The sequence below is a fragment of the Mixophyes fleayi genome, chromosome 2 (assembly GCF_038048845.1).
Source record: "Mixophyes fleayi isolate aMixFle1 chromosome 2, aMixFle1.hap1, whole genome shotgun sequence".
NCBI classification, from domain to species: Eukaryota; Metazoa; Chordata; class Amphibia; order Anura; family Limnodynastidae; genus Mixophyes; species Mixophyes fleayi.
This window is the reverse complement of record NC_134403.1, coordinates 149,529,199-149,546,324: the sequence shown is the minus strand read 5'-3', so window position 1 is coordinate 149,546,324 and position 17,126 is coordinate 149,529,199. Positions and strand designations below refer to the sequence as shown.

General features: G+C 40.5%; 1 protein-coding gene across 5 annotated transcripts in view; it reads left to right on the top strand.

The window, feature by feature from the left end:
- The window catches only part of IL1R1 (interleukin 1 receptor type 1), an 82,679-nt gene that overhangs the window by 31,486 nt on the left and 34,067 nt on the right, over nucleotides 1-17,126 (top strand). For 2 of the 5 annotated variants that reach the window (XM_075200210.1, XM_075200209.1), the window contains 2 exons: nucleotides 6,302-6,388; nucleotides 10,354-10,432. In XM_075200210.1, coding sequence (XP_075056311.1) covers nucleotides 6,302-6,388; nucleotides 10,354-10,432 — 166 coding nt within the window. Of the gene's footprint in view, nucleotides 1-6,301; nucleotides 6,389-7,643; nucleotides 7,667-10,353; nucleotides 10,433-17,126 lie in introns of those variants that run through there. The other 3 variants (XM_075200211.1, XM_075200212.1, XM_075200213.1) reach the window with 2 other exon arrangements.

Here is a 17,126-nt window from a genome sequence, read left to right as displayed (position 1 = left end):
CTTGATATAGTAATCTTTACTCAGTCTTTAATTCAATAGTCTCCAAAAGTGCCTCAATGTTCCATAGAGAGGCAATAAACATTTCTAGAATAATTAGTGTCACTACAAAATGTAGTAACCCAGAGGGAGGCCTATAGTTCAAATCTGAAATTTATCACCATCCGCATCTTTGGTGTTATATGGACTAGTACTAGAGTTTTATGGCAAAACTTTAGCAGTATTGTACCTCGGAGAGAGACCAAACAGAAAGTTATGAGGATAACACCTTATCCTGCTTTAATGATTTAAATAGCAAGGAAAAGTGGAAAACGATACTTACTGCAAAGATGATTTCTAGTGAAAAGACTGTTGCCTACAAATGTTGTGTAGATGAAACTCTTCTTTGGAGAATAAGTGAAAAACATTTACCATGCTATAGTGTTAATTAAAAAAGTCTGATTTGAAGAGTCCATATAGCCAAGATTGCTTGTCTCTCTGCACATGCAGCTGTGAAACGTGATGCTCCTAGTGCATTCCACAGTGACACGCACTGTGCTTCCGACTTGCGTGCAGTTGCTGATCTGTGTCCTTCTGTTGTATCCAACATGTTTAAGTTGGGGTCTGGCCTTATTCAGCGAGTGGGTGTGTAATCATTGTGTGGTCATATATGGGGTCTATATATAAACTGGACTCTGTGTGAACTTCCTGCCCCTAATTGAATTATCCATAAATTCACATGTGTATTAAAATATGTTCTCTATGTGTCCTGGTAGGGCTGTCCTACACAATGCCCAGGCCCGGCGCTCCCATTAGGCAACGTTAGGCAGTGGCCTAGGGCGCCGGGCTCTGGAGGGTGGCACTGAAAAGGGGGACCCAGTGATAATTAAATAAATGCTCTCGCCCGCCCGCCCGCTCGATCGCTATAATGCGGTGCTGCACTGTAGCAGCACCGCATTTTAAAATTTACCCGGCGCATGGCAGCGTCGTGACGTCGCGACGCACGATGCTGCCAGTGTGCCAGTGTAGAGGAGACAGAGAAAGAAGACAGAAGCGAGAAAGAAGACAGAAGCGAGGAAGAAGAGAAAGGAAGGAAAATGAAGAAGTTAGGGTGAGTACAGGAAAGAGGAGGCTACAGATAACAGGAGGGGACGGGGGACGGATGCTATACATAGGGGGGAGAACGGAAGCTACAGAAAGAGGGGAATGGAAGCTACAGTAAGGAGGGAGAATGTAGGCTATACAAAGGGGGGAGAATGGAGGCTATACAAAGGGGGAGAATGGAGGCTATACAAAGGGGGGAGAATGGAGGCTATAGAAAGGGGGAGAATGGAGGCTATACAAAGGGGGAGAATGGAGGCTATAAAAAGGGGGGGAGAATGGAGGCTATACAAAGGGGGAGAATGGAGGCTATTCAAAGGGGGGAGAATGGAGGCTATAGAAATGGGGAGAATGGAGGCTATACAAAGGGGGGGAGAATGGAGGCTATACAAAGGGGGAGAATGGAGGCTATTCAAAGGGGGGAGAATGGAGGCTATACAAAGGGGGGAGAATGGAGGCTATACAAAGGGGGAGAATGGAGGCTATACAAAGGGGGAGAATGGAGGCTATACAAAGGGGGAGAATGGAGGCTATACAAAGGGGGGAGAATGGAGGCTATACAAAGGGGGAGAATGGAGGCTATACAAAGGGGGAGAATGGAGGCTATACAAAGGGGGAGAATGGAGGCTATACAAAGGGGGAGAATGGAGGCTATACAAAGGGGGGGAGAATGGAGGCTATACAAAGGGGGAGAATGGAGGCTATTCAAAGGGGGGAGAATGGAGGCTATACAAAAGGGGAGAATGGAGGCTATACAAAAGGGGAGAATGGAGGCTATAGAAAGGGGGAGAATGGAGGCTATACAAAGGGGGAGAATGGAGGCTATACAAAGGGGGTGAGAATGGAGGCTATACAAAGGGGGTAAGAATGGAGGCTATACAAAGGGGAGGGGGAATGGAGGCTACAGAAAGGGGGGAGAATGGATGCTACAGAAAATTGGGGGGGGGGGAGGAGGAGGCTGGAGAAAATAGGGAGACGGGGGATTACACTTAGAAATGTCCTTGAGTTAGAGACTATGGGGTCTTTATACTAAAATAGTGCCGTGACAAAATGCAGCGATGCATAATGAAGCACAGCTTTAATTCACCTTGCTGGGGCTACTGTAGGATAGTTCAGGAACCATTTATGTGTATTAGTATTTGCCCTTTATTTGGCTCTCCTTTGTTGCCCTCTATTAGTATAATTAATTTTACATCTGCAGAGTACATTAACAAATGCAAATAAAATAGAACAGTCTGGATTATCTGTCATTTAGATTACCTTTCTCTATTTATTTGCATGTGTTAGTATATTTAATATATCATCTACAGAATACATTAATAGACAGCAACAGAGGAGAGTCAAGTAGTGGCCAAATACTAAAAAAAAAAAGCCAAGTAGTGGGCAGGGGGGCATGTGAGTAAAGCTGGTGTCGCCTATGCGGCTGGCATATGTGACACAAGCTGATGGGCAAGGGGTGACATCTGTGAGAACAGCTAGTGGGCAGATGGGCATGTGTGAGTGAAGTTGGTGGACAGCGGGGTACATGTCAGTGTGTAACAGGTGAGTGATGTCATGTTTTCTTTTCTTTCATTTGTTTTGTTCTGAAGTCTAGCATTTGGAGCCTCCCCTCTAGATATCCTGTGTTTGCTCCTGGGCAGCAGTGAAGCCTGGACAGCATTCTGCATCAGACATCAGTGCTGCGTCAGACATCTGGACTGCATTGTAGCCAGCCAAGAGGAGGTAAGAGTTATTATTTTTAAGTGTGTTAGTGGCTGGGAAATTAGAATTTTTTTTATTTGGGGGGGGGGGGGGGGGGGCGGAAATCTTAAGCTTTGCCTAGGGTGCCGGGCAAACTTGCACCGGCCCTGACAATGCCTAATAGAGTAGGGCAGTGTATAAACTAGGTACTTTGCGATCTTGGCACAAGCCTAATGTTTGTCTCTAGTTTTAGATGTCGAACGCGATTGGTGTAGTTTTACACAACTGGTCTTGCTACTTTCTAGTACCGATCGTTTGCTGTAGCCATGTCCTTTTTTCTGAGTAATGATTATACAATGAAGTGTAGCAACTGTATGCTTTATTTTTCCTTGTGGTGAATACATGTTATGTAGCATATCCTATGAATCAGCTATTGAGGGTCCCGATATAACAAGTTAATATATCTTGTAGTAGCAGCTTTATCTGCATAATGACTAGACATACTGGGCCTGATTCATTAGTGATCTTATCTTGTGCAAAAGTTAAGATGCTTATTTTAAGAAGAAACGGGGAGATAAGAGTGAAGTTAAGATGGATTTTCATCTTCACTTAAGAAATTCTTCACTTGCGCAGTGGATTTTGTTTCTTATCTCCCTTTTCTGAGCGTGCACAGAGTGGATCTGCTTAAAATAAGCAAAAAACGACAGATAAGATCACTAATGAATCAGGCCCACTGTATGTATTTCCACCTAATTAAGGGGCTGATAGAACAACTTGCCTATTCTACACCGTATTAGTTGAGTCACGTAGAATGTATCAGTGGGGTTAGTATCCCTGTGTGGGGTAATAAATTTATTGTAGCTAGTCTCCCTGTATGTAGTAATGGAGGACCTGATTCATCAAGGTACGCAAACGCATACGCATATGTGTTTCATACTTTGAGTGACGCAAACCGTTATATTTGCGTTGGAGTTTGAGATTTAGTTGACTTTGAGTGCCGTATCTGCTCTGTTTGCGCTGCGTATGTGGTGTTTTACGTAGCTCAAGTCCCGTTTAGCAGATGCGTATGTGTTTGCGTACCTTGATGAATCAGGCCCGGAGTTATTAAGGATAGTGGTCAACGATCTAGAACCATTATTATAAGCAAATGTGTTTGTATCATGTGTGAATCCGATAATGCCAACAGACTTAATGTGTACACAATTTCACGTGGGAACATGGAGTTAAAATTGTTCTACCTATAGATTGCATTCCCTGCAAGGGCTTTCAAGTAGATAAATCACTTCTCTGCTATTGTATGTCAAGAGATTCATGTCCTGTCTGTTGCAACCAAAATTCCTTAATGGGTCTTTTATTAGCTCAGTTTTTGAAAGATTGAGATTGAGGTGTCTAGAGGACATCCAAAATGAATGGCAGAAAGACATTTTGTAAAGATCCAAAGTGGATAGCTAAATTTGGGTGCATCACATGGATGTAATGCTGAAATCCAAAGGAGCTTATTAGTTTTCTTAAAGTAGTGGTATATCTAGAGAAGAACAGAGGCCCTAAGATTGAGCCTTGAGGTTTGCTTTGTAGTAGCAGGTTATGTCCCACCAAAGTTCCTTCTCTTCCATGACTCTCCACAAACTACAACTTCACCCTCAGCACTCCATTCCTCACATCAGAGTCCAGTAAATTGCTAATCTACGTTCTCATGATATCCTACATTTTGTATTAGTTCCTCTTATTCAGTTTCTACTAAAAAAAAAATAATTGAGTTGCTGAGTTGCCTGTGGGTTTCTTATGTGATTGAAGCAAAGTTGGGTAGAGTTCAAGTTTAGAAAGGAGCACCAGAATTATTTATACAGAAGAAAATGCATTCCTTGTATTTGTGGTATTAGTGTCACTTTAATGGAAACTACTGAGGAGTGAAGGGATCTAGGAGTCACTATTTCAGGTGAGCAATGTAACAAAGCAATGAGAAAGGCAAGTCAGAAGTTTGGTTGCAAAGAAAGAATTAATAATGCCACTGTATAGGTCATTGGTACAGCCTCATCTAGAATACTGTGTTCAGTTCTGGAAGCCATATCTCCAGAAGGATATAAATACATTAGAGACTGTACAAAGATAGACAACTAGGATGATGCATGGCCTACATGACAAAAATTACCCGGAAAGACTAAAGATCTTAATATATATAGCTTAGAGCAGAGAAGAGAAAAAGGGGACATTATAGAAACTTTCAAATATATTGAGGGTTTTACAAGGTGCAGGAAGGACTTATTTTTCAAAGGAAGAGACTTATTAGAACATGTGGACATGCAATGATACTGGAGGGAAGTAAGTTCAAAGGACATTTCAGGAAAAAATACTTTACAGAAATGGTAGTAGATAAGTGTTTGTAGCCTTCTGTTGACTTCATTTATTATGTATCTTTCAACTTTATGTGCTAGAGATGATATTATGTGCATAATTAATTAATGTAATGTGGCAATGTTTGTTTATCATAAGGAGAAGGTGGAAATCTCACCATTAAATCTCCTCTTGCCAGATGCATCATCACACACTCACCAATTTCTCCACTCAGCTACCCACTATCTTACTGAGGACATAGTCTTTACGTTCCTCTCTTCTTCTTCTCCCTCAACCTGTCCCCTCAACTCTGTGTGATTCCAAATTCTCCACTCCCTCAACCTTAACTACCATCTCTGTAAATGACACCTAAGATTACCTCTTCTCCTCTGACCTTTGTCTTTTTTTTCGATCTAGTGTGACCAATTGCCTCTCATACATCTCCATATGGTTGCCCAATGCTACCTAAAGGTCATCAGCAAAACAGAGCTTATCATCTCCCCCCCCCCTCCTAGTGTCACTGCTCCTTCACTAGTCTCCTACACCATTGACAGCATCAGTCTTTCCCCACTTCTCCATGTTCGCCACCCAGGTGTCATCCTCAACTCCAGCCTTAGCTTTACTCTACACATGCAGCCCCTTGCACTGTTTGGTCACCTCCTCCTTTGAAATATTGCCTCAATATGCCCCTTTCTCATTTGGGGCTTGCCAAACCCTTTATCAATGCCCTTATTTAGTCCTGCTTGACTACTGCAACCTACTCTTTTCTGGACTTCCTCTCACCTGTCTTTCCCTTCTATTCTACAGAGACACTGGGCTTCCTCTCTTGCTTATCCACATTCTCTGCACCACTTTGCAAATCCCTACACTGGCTCCACATTACATCCAGAATTCAATTCAAGCTACTCCTCCTCACATTCAGAGCCCTCACCTACTAGTCCCCTTTGTACATCTCTGTATACATTATCTGTATGCATTCTCTCTCAACCCCTGTAGGTCTGCCTCTGACCTGTGCTTCGCATTCTCTCTGATAACCACCTCTCAATCACCCTCCAAAAAGAATTGTTCTTTGCTTCACCCACTTATAAAACTTTTTCCCTGCCCAATCAGACATGCCACATGTCCCCAAAATGCTAGTTTGACGTCCTCATATGAACATCAGACCTCCCCCACAAGCCTCTCACACCGCCTCCACTTTAACTTACTTTTACAGTTGGGGCCTACAGAAGCAAGAGGAGGGACATGCGGTGCTGTGTACTCTTCCACTGGTATGGATTGTGACCTCCCTGCATTGTCCAAAGTAGGTTGCATGATGTAGAAGTTGGCTTTTCGGTTCAGTCTTATTCTCTGTTTTTATAACAAAGCAGAGATTATGTCAGATCATAAGCAGCTGGCTGGGGGCCACAGGTGAAGGCACACAGGGTTCCTATTGGTTTGCCAGGCCACCTGTTGCCCACCACTGCTCTAGACCGTAAGCACTCACAAGCAGGGCCACCTACACCTCATTTGTCAACCTTGTATGTACATGTTTTGTGTTTATGTGTGATTTGAATGATTTGTCATTCTGACCATACAACATTGCAGAGTTATGAAACCGTGGTGGAAGTGGAAATTTAGATGTGGGCGTATGAAAAATGTAATGTGAATGAAATTTGATAGTTTTACTAGGCAGTCGAAGAAGTGGGGGTATGGCATACATCCATATACACCGCCATTTTGACCATTGTTATGATAATCGAGTATTTGCTTTAGAAGTTTAAAGCCTCGTTAAAACCTTTTAATTTGCCATTATGCATCTAGTTTAAATGTTTTGTTAATAATGCCTAATTATAGCTTTCTGTCCCCATAATCTCCTTTCAAACCCATTCTGTCAATCCTACTCATGTGTGATAATACCTACACAATATACTGGCATGTGCTGAGCACAACCTAGTGGCAGGGGTAAAATACACTGTTGGCATGGTGTAACTTTATTTAGGTTGTGGTGGATTTGAAGGCTGAAAATATAAGTGCACAGGCAAAGTGGAGGGTGCAGTAAGAAAAACATAATTAGTTTTATAGCTTCTGTAGAGAAAACTACAAAAACAAAATACCTAGGATATGAATTTTTATCCAGGATACTTAAGACATGAGGTTTTCTGCATAAGACATGTTCAGTGTTACAAATACAGACAAAATCACTGAGTGTCAAAAATCAACTAAACACATTGAAATGTTACCTACATCTTTCTCCACAAACTCACTGTAATATCCCTTCTCCCTACCATGTAAAGCAGTGCTCTCCCCAGTGACAGCAGGTGAGGCACTCAGTGATCATGTCTATGTGCAAGACCTAATCATCTCAGCAGTATAACTTACTTTTTTTGGTATGCAGAAACATGACTTTCAAACATGTACTTCAGAAACTGCTTATTATTAATCATGCAGGCTTCTTAGTACCTTGGATATTGGGGAATCCCATTCTTATTTATGCTAATTAAACTAAGAACAAAATGCTATTTAAACTATTTCATCTAGCAGTTTGTCAGTGCTGTTTTGGAGCAGGAGATGAACCGGTATTGAAGATTGGCCTTCCACAGTAAGTTCACTTACAAAGTTCTAGAACTGTGCTTAATTTAAGTTCACTTATATGGTGTTATAGGGTGTACATATTATTGTACTTGGCATGTGAAATATTATTGGTTGGTATATACTCACAAGTAAAGTGGTTAGATGTTGAAAAGCTCTGAAATATCAACAACAAATATTGATTTACAAGTAAAGTGTATTTTACGTCCACTAATGAGAGGAGCTGCTCAAACTGTGACTTTGACATTAATAGCTGAATGGTGACTGATGCAGTAATCACCACAGGCATTTTCTATTGGCGTCACTGTGTATACACCCACGGGCCATGACGATTGTTAGGAGGATTTCAGCCTTACATATATTGCAATACTGGAAGTACAACAATGCTGTTCTATGTCAGTGCTCTTCTTTATCTGTATCTTGGAATGGTTGAAATTGGGAAATCATAACTTCTCCAGTGTAATACCTTTTATATTACCACATTTACAGAATAAAGAGTCAGTGTAATGTTTACTAAATCAGGTAGATTAAAGATGAAATTATTTAAAAAGTAGAAATTAATTTTCAACGGTATACTGTAACATTAAATTGTTTCAGTACTAAATAATATATACGTTCAAGTTTATCGCATTAAGAGTGTTGACTGGTTGGGGGGGTAAGAGTTTGCTCCTGGTGGGTGGAGTTGTGGAGAATTGGGCACTGGTTGCTGAATGCCGGCTAGGTATAGAAGGGTGCCCACATGCAAAAAAAAAATATTTGAGGTTGAGGTACGAGATCCTTAAACGGGCATCAAGGGGTGGAGCTTGTACATTTGGGCGTTGGCTGACTGAAGAGTGTTTTCTACCTGCAAAATAACCTGATTTTTACAGGAACTCAACTTATACTTTGAAGGGGATGCCTTTTCTACAAACTAAATGCAATATATGCAGAGAAGCACATTAGTGGGTTCAAATCTCCAATGTAATTAAAAATTAAAAAGTACAAATGTCACACAGAAAATCAAGACATTACTGATACCCCCAAACTTATGATTTAATTAACACATAAATGAGACACCCCACCTCTCCTCCCTGAATGTTCGATATTCTCTCCCCTGGCAGGACACTCAGAGAATAAGATATCACCCGCCATATTCCCCTCCTATCCTACTCAAAATAAATAAATACACCAATTTTTGTTGCACCTAAAGACTCGGGGGTAAATTTATCAAGCTGTGGGTTAGAAAAAGTGGAGATGTTGCCTATAGCAACCAATCAGATTCTAGCTGTATTTTTGTATATTGTACTAATTAAATGAAAACTAGAATCTGATTGGTCGCTAATGGCAACATCTGCACTTTTTCAAACCCATAGCTTCATAACTTTACCCCTAGGACTGTTATATATTGTAGCATGCAGTTCTCGGGTCTTGTACATAACATTTGCAGAACTTTAAACCACAGAAATTTTCACAGTCAACTGTATAGAATACTGTGGTAAGTGACGTGCTGCAAGTTTGTGGTGAGGGTGATTTACTCTAGAACTTTTACAACATTGAATAACCACTATATGGGAAACTTTATGTTTTTATACCCAGGAAGAGATTTGCTCATTACATAGAAAAAGACTAAATATTAAAGACCTATCTATCTTCCTTTCTTAAAATACTTTAATTAAGATCTACAATTAGTTTGTGTTGACTTAAAGCATATATATTACAATATATTGAACATTATCAGAAAAACTGTTTCCATTGACATATCTATCTTTATTAGGTAAGTTTTATCAACTTTGGTAACAGAATAATTATCTTTTCAATCTCTTTAGTCTTTCAGTATATATAACAACACATCTTTGTAAATCTTACAAATCATTTTACTAATTAAAACATTTATATCATTCAGAAAATAACCTGTATTAATTTAAGGTGGGCTATAAAATAGATTCATCTTTCACTCTCAATTAGTTGTTTTTAGTGATAAAGTAAAAAGCTCCCAGTGTTATGCATGACTTTTTGTTACATACATTATACTTAGTCTGAATGGATGTTGATGGCTTTATTTCCTTGTACTAATTATATATGTTCTGTAAATAGCTTGATGTATTTCATTTAGGTATGCAAATATATTAGATTTGTTTGGTGATTAGATCAGAAGGAATTCCCCAGGAAAATACCTGACATTGTACCTGTTACAGAAACACCCATGTATATAGTCATTTTTGAATACTGTATTCATGACAATGAAGCCAATCAATTCATTAAGACTTAAGGGAATTACTGATACAGTTTCACAAACATTCACATTTCACTTTTAAATTTGGTCCCAGAACATGAAAACTAACATTATTATGTATTTCATGTAATGTTCCATTAATTCTCCATATGTTAATTAAAAAAAATAATATTATAAATATGTGTATATATATATATATATATATACTATATATATATATATATATATATATATTATATATATATATATGATTTATTTTTTAAACTTCCTCCTCTCCCATCCCTGTAAACAACTGCAATCTAAAGTTACTCACCCTCGCCCCCTGCAGGTGTATTTTCCAGGTTCAAGGTGAGCATGAGATTACTTTTAAAACCAAGTAAAAGAAGTTAATGTCCTAATGATGCTATTTTGTGTTTGTATGAAAGTTATATATTGCCCTTATATCTACTGTATCTTCCAATTTAATTCTTCTATTTTATTTATAGGTCCATAAAATGTTTAAGCCATGGCTTATTTTTATACTTCATATCTTAACTGTGACATATTTGCCATCGTACAAAGCAGGTAAGTACAAATTAATATGTGTGTTGAAAAGTATGATTTTACTTTAGAAGTATGATTATAAATTATTTTATTTTTTTAACATTTTTTAAGTTTTTATTGATGGGGTATTTTATACATTTATAGAAATATGAATATTTAAAATGTATTTGATGGAATGACTATTTAATGAAATATTTATTTCTGATGTAAAAACATCATTTGTTGTACTTTTGGTCCTCAATAATTTTTTTTCTGTGCCTCCATAAGAAAATTTGACGTTTTTATTAGTGATGCTCATTGACACCCGAGAACTGGTTTTGGTTTTAGTTTTGGATCTGGATTAGCTTCGTGCCAATGTGTCCTAGATGTGGTAGGAACTGCCGTGTGTTTGTGTCATTGCTCTGTCGCTTAGCATCCAGCCAGGTCGCTGCAGTATTTGTCCGAAAGTGTATGAAAATAATATTGTGACCTGTGAGGTGGTCAAAATTGACTGCAAATGACTTGAAATTAGTATTATTTAGGTTAATAATAATGTAGGATCAAAAAAAGAGCAAAATTATGTGAGCATATTTTAGCAATTGTTCTAAAAAAATACAGATCCAAAACCAAAACCAAAACACGAAGCTAATCCAGATCCAAAACCAAAACCACTTCACGGGGGTCAGTGAGCATCTCTAGTTTTTATGGTGGTCCTCTACACTCTGCAGACAAGATAATTTGTCACTATTGTCAATGTGGAGAGTAGATTCAACTAGAAAAAAACCTCATAAAAAAGAATTACATAATGTTCTATGCTGTGAAAAGTGATATTTTACTGTGGTGCTTACTAGTCTATAACCACTTTTTACTCCTTAACGGAAAAATGGCAATACAATGTTATAGAAGCATAAAAGACCTTCCTAAAGACAAGTAAAAAATTCCATCCTTCCTCTTTATAAGTTATCCCCCATTAACTGAACATTAAAGGAGAAGATATTGTTTATGGGTTATAATCTAGTACAGTATATATAATAACAAAATTATTCATCATGTATATGTAACTTGTATATGGGTTCTATATTTGCACATTTAAGCGTCGATTCAATTGGCTGTGAGGTTCCGTAGAACAAGTGTCTTTGCGGGATGTTTATGGTTAAAATCTTCGTTATTGCCAATGGTTTGTGCAGGAACACTTTGAAGCTATTTGAATCTGTCCCTTAAAACCTCAAAGTCCAGGGAGAACTATATTCTCATATCCCAAACCCTTTGGTTTCCTAGAGCAGTGCTGCAGGACAGGATATTGTATCACAAAAGAATACATCATTATTTTTATATAAGTAGTACACTGTGGTTAAATGCAAGAAACAGTCATAATATTCTTTGGATCTTTTTACTATTACAGATTTTGGAGTGTGTCAAATGTGACAAGGTTATTGGCTTTTGGTGGGAAATTGTAATAAAAGGGTTAAAACCATAATATTAATGCAAAAAAACATAAGAATACCTGTGTGTTTATGTTAAAGTCAGTTTTCTTGCCTTTGTAAATGTGTATGTGTAAAAGTTGGTGTAACTGCAATGCAAATACATAACTTTTATAACTGACATATTCATAATTATTGTCGAATAAAGCTAGTTGTGCCCTCTTCCAATATACTACATCATGTCTTCACAACTATATTCTAACTATATTCTAAGAGGCATCTTCCTATGCAATCTTCCTGTCATCATTTTGTACCACAATAACCCATAGACAAAGAGTCTCCAATTAGGATTTGGTACCAACCTTCTGATCTGTTACTGTCCTGGCCTGTCTGACTCTTAAACTTTGTATGTACACCTTCCTTTGCAGACTACAAATCCCTAGGGTAGTAACATAAAACCTGATGACTTGCAGTCTAGCTGCATGGTTCCAGGTAGTTGCATAAGTCAGAGGACCCTCTTGGGTATCTCCCTTGTCCTGTGGAGATTCTGTAAGCCGTTCTGGCTTCCAGATATCCGCTTTAGTGAGTAGTAGTTGAATGTTTAGTCATTGTGGGTGGTAGTTAACTATCCAACTGTGGGGAACTGTTGTATGATCATCAGCACTATTTTTCAGCTAAATTGGCACTCTGGATCTTGGCTAGCACTGGCTATTCACAAAGTATTGGATACACAACAAAAGCCCTTGGCACTCATATAAGGATAGTGCTGGCTATTCATCAGAGTGCCAGATACCTATCTCGGAACTCTTACTGGTGAATGACTGGTGCAGTCCACCAATCACAGTTATGAGAGTTGTCTAAAGGTTATGACAGCTTCCTGGCATTTCCTTTTAGATGCTGCACCCAGAGATCATGGAATCGCAGTATCAGTAAATACACTCTGAATTTACATTGTGTTGCCACAAGATTTATGAGCTCTGCGTTGTCTTGTCACCAAATATCTGTGGGATCTGCATTGTGCTGCGACCTTCGATTTGCAGGATCTGACTTGTAAAGGAACTAGCGATCTCGTGGTCTGACTTGTAAAACCACTAGAGATCTGGAAGATCTGCCTTGTAAAGCCACCAGAAATCTCGGGGATTGGCCTTGTAAAGCCACCAAAAATCTGGAGAAACTGCCTTACTCACCAGAGATCTATGGAATCAGCATTGTGTTCCCACCACAGATCTGGGGGAACTGACTAGTATAGCCAACAGAGATCTGGGAGTCTGCCTTGTAAAACCACCAGAGATTTAGGGTTCTGCTTCATAAAGCTACCAGAGATTTGGTTGTCTATTTTGTAAATCTACCAGAGATTTGGTTGTCCATCTTGTAAATCTACTAGAAATTTGGTTTCCCATCTTGTAAAGCCACCAGAGATTTGAAAGTCTGTATTGTAAAGTCAGCAAATGTCAAGGGTTTATATCATGTTGTAGGTATAAACAGCTAAATAGAGCATTGCCATAAGGCCATGCAGATTTTTTTTTTTGCAATTAGTTAATCAATTTGTGGATTGTAATAGCTATGCCTCTGTCAGACAACAGCATGTGGTCGCATTATTATTTTTTGCAATAATGATCATCATTGACATGGTCCTCTATAAAGGAGGTCTTCAAAAAGTGTACACCTCTGATCTGGTCACAGACGGGTTAACATCCAAAAGCATTACAGCTAATCTTACTTTAGTTGAGTTAATGGTTAGTAAGAATGAGTTGATCCATAGCTTGCAGTTTTAGCTGGTGATTCATAAAAAACCCTTCAGTGGTTTATCTTATCAGACAAAGGCACATTAGTTTATTTCTGCACAGAGCACATATCATACTTTGATCTTTAGTGTTGAGCAGCTGACCACAGATATTTATGATATGCTGACCATTTCCTGCCGAAGTTTTTTGCGTTTTTTTCATTCTCATCAGACTGTTCTATATAACTCATTGATAAAACAAATACATTTCTACGTTCAAGCATATTAGTAAGATAAAATATAAAAGCACTAGCAGTGAAAGCCTGGTTTGCATAAAGTAGTTTTAGAATATGACCCTCATTTATTAAAATGCGTTGATAGGGGTGATATTTCTGTACATATTTAAAAGCTATTGCTGAACGAAAAATGCTTTAATAGGTTGAATGTCTAGTATGGAATTGAGAGTAACAGCATATGTTTATGAAATCTTTCTTTTTATATCTAATTCAGAAGTTTGTAAAGCCAGTGCTGGATAGATTTGGTATGATTTCTAGGTTTTAGGGAAATTTCACTAAATCTGAAGCCTTAGTGCTCGATATTGAATTTGATATACTAGGATCCAATATACTACAATAGACCTTGAATAGCATAACATATTTGGGTGTCGTTCTGCTTAGGAATAGAGCATGTATTAACATTTACTGTACATGCTCTATGACATTCATAGCACTTGCTATACCAAAAAAAGTAAAAAATATATCTTGTTTAAACAGTGAATACAAATATTATCACAGTCAAGTTAAAACAAAAACACTGAACAAAGCGCCAATATAGTGCACATAAAATATGTTATCCATATAAATGTTAAAAGTCTGTTACGAGCCGCGGCAGTGCCCAGCCGCCGCGACTCACTCACCCGCGTCCCGGCCGTCGCCATGGCGACCGGGACGTCATTTCCGGCCATAACCCGGCCGTTGCCGGGGCAAACAGCAGACGCTTCAGAGCTGCGTCCCGGCAATAGGAGGAAGCCGGGCGCAGCGATTCTACAGCCTGTGGGCTAATTAATAGGGGCAGATCATAGGAGGCAATTACAGGCATTAGCCTGCAACTGTGCAGGCCAGGGGCAAGCCCTGATTGGCTCTATTAGTGACTGCTCTATTAACCTGCAGGAGTGTGTTCAACCTGTGATTGGTTCAGCTGGGTATTTAAGGCAATGAGGTCTGCTGCCTCATTGCCGGTTATAGCTTCTGTGCTCCAGTCTGCTGACCTGCTTGTTCCAGTTCCTGTATCCTGTATCTACGTTTGACTTCCCGTGTATGACCCTTGGCTTCGTATTGGACTTCGCTTGTGTTTCCTGTGACCCTGATCCTTGGCTTGTTTACCCGTTCTGCTACTTTGCCTGTGACCTCTGACCTCAGCTTGTTCATCATTACTGTTACCTGCTGCCGGCCTTTGACCTCTGCGTGGACCTGACTCTTCTTGCCTGGGTTCTCCCCAGCCGGTACACACTTCACGACCCTCTGTCAGTCTGCAGCCCAGTCTGTCCCCACCATCAGGGGCTCCAGTGAACACCTGACTGGCAGAGTAGACTCCGGGTTGTGTTGTGCCGGCTGGAGGGGTTCCTAACATTATAACCGGCCTACTCACGGAGATAAGATTAGGATGGATGCAAGTGGATCCACACCGTCTCCGGCACAAACCCTAGCAGGCCATGTTGAGTCTTTGTATCAGATGATGCAGGGATTGGCTGAGCGTATGTCTGTTCAAGAAGAAGCCACAAAAGCTTCACAATCTCCTCCAGATCCCATCTGTGAGCCCAAAATGAATTTACCGGATCGGTTCTCCGGAAATAGAACCTTGTTTCGGAACTTCAGGGAGAGCTGCAAGCTCTATTTTCGGATGAGACCCCGCTCCTCCGGTTCAGAGCAGCAACGAGTTGGGATTATTATTTCCCTTCTACAGGGTGACCCCCAGTCTTGGGCGTTTTCTTTGCCACAGACCAGTCCGGCCATGCAGTCCGTAGACTCCTTCTTTGAGGCATTGGGTTTACTGTACGATGACCCGGATCGAGTGGCCTCCGCGGAAGCTCACCTACGGTCCTTGAAACAAGGCAGACGGTCGGCAGAAGAATACTGCGCGGAATTCCGTAGATGGTCACCTGACAGTGGATGGAACGACCCTGCCTTACGTAGTCAGTTCCGTGTCGGCCTATCTGAACAGATTAAAGATTCGCTAGTGCAATACCCGTCTCCTAGCTCTCTGGAGGATCTGATGCACCTCTCCATTAAAATTGACAGGAGATATAAAGAGCGGAAAACTGAAAAGGAAACGTTATCACCTCCATACGCCTTCGTTCCTATCTCCCAGGATGGTGAGGAACCAATGCAATTGGGAGCATACCGTCTTTCCTCTGAGGAGAGAGACAGGAGACGGTCACAAGGCTTATGTTTATATTGTGGCGCAAGAGGCCACTTCTCCCGTTCTTGCCCAAACAAGTCGGGAAACGAGCATGCCTAAGGAACAAGGGGAGAGTTCACTTAGGTCTACAAATTGTCTCCCAGAAAAATGCACTATTGGTCCCTGCACAGCTCACGTTCAGTGCTCGTTCTACGAAACTATCAGCCTTCATTGACAGTGGAGCTGCTGGCAACTTCCTTGACATCGAGTTTGCCCGCTCTGCTGGGATTCCGCGGATTAAACTCCAATCTGCCATTACGGTATGTGGCTTAGATGGTAGTCCGTTGCCAGGAGGCAAGATTACTTGGGAGACCCCACCACTACAGTTGAACGTTGGCGCTCTCCATTCGGAATCCATAGTCTTACGTCTTATCGAATGTCCATCGGTTCCTTTAATTCTGGGCCACCCTTGGCTATCCTGCCATAACCCCGTCATGGATTGGGCAAAAGGAGAAATTGTCCAGTGGAGCCCCCATTGTACACAGTCTTGCTTGACACTACCTCTACGTATTATTCAGTCTTATCCGGAGCAGCTCCCTTCTCAGTATCATGACTACTGGGATGTTTTCTCCAAAAAGGCTGCTGACACACTACCACCGCACCGCAATTTCGACTGTGCCATTGAGCTCATTCCGGGCTCTAAATTACCCAAGGGACGCTTGTATCCTCTCTCCGGTCCAGAGACCAAATCCATGCAGGAGTATATTGACGAAAACTTGGAGAAGGGCTTCATCAGGCCATCCAAGTCCCCAGTAGGAGCAGGGTGTTTCTTTGTACCCAAGAAGGACGGTGGACTCAGACCCTGTATCGACTATCGAGGGCTGAACCTTATTACGGTTAAGAACACCTACCCCCTTCCCCTCATCTCCGTTCTTTTTGATCAATTAAGAGGAGCCACTATCTTCACAAAAATTGATCTTCGTGGAGCCTATAATCTCATACGTATTAGAGCAGGTGATGAGTGGAAGACGGCGTTCAACACGCTCTCGGGCCATTATGAATACCTGGTCATGCCGTTTGGCCTGAGTAATGCTCCTGCCGTATTTCAGGATTTGATTAATGAGGTGTTACGTGAGTTCCTGGGACACTTTGTTGTTGTTTACCTTGATGACATCCTCATATATTCAAAATCGTT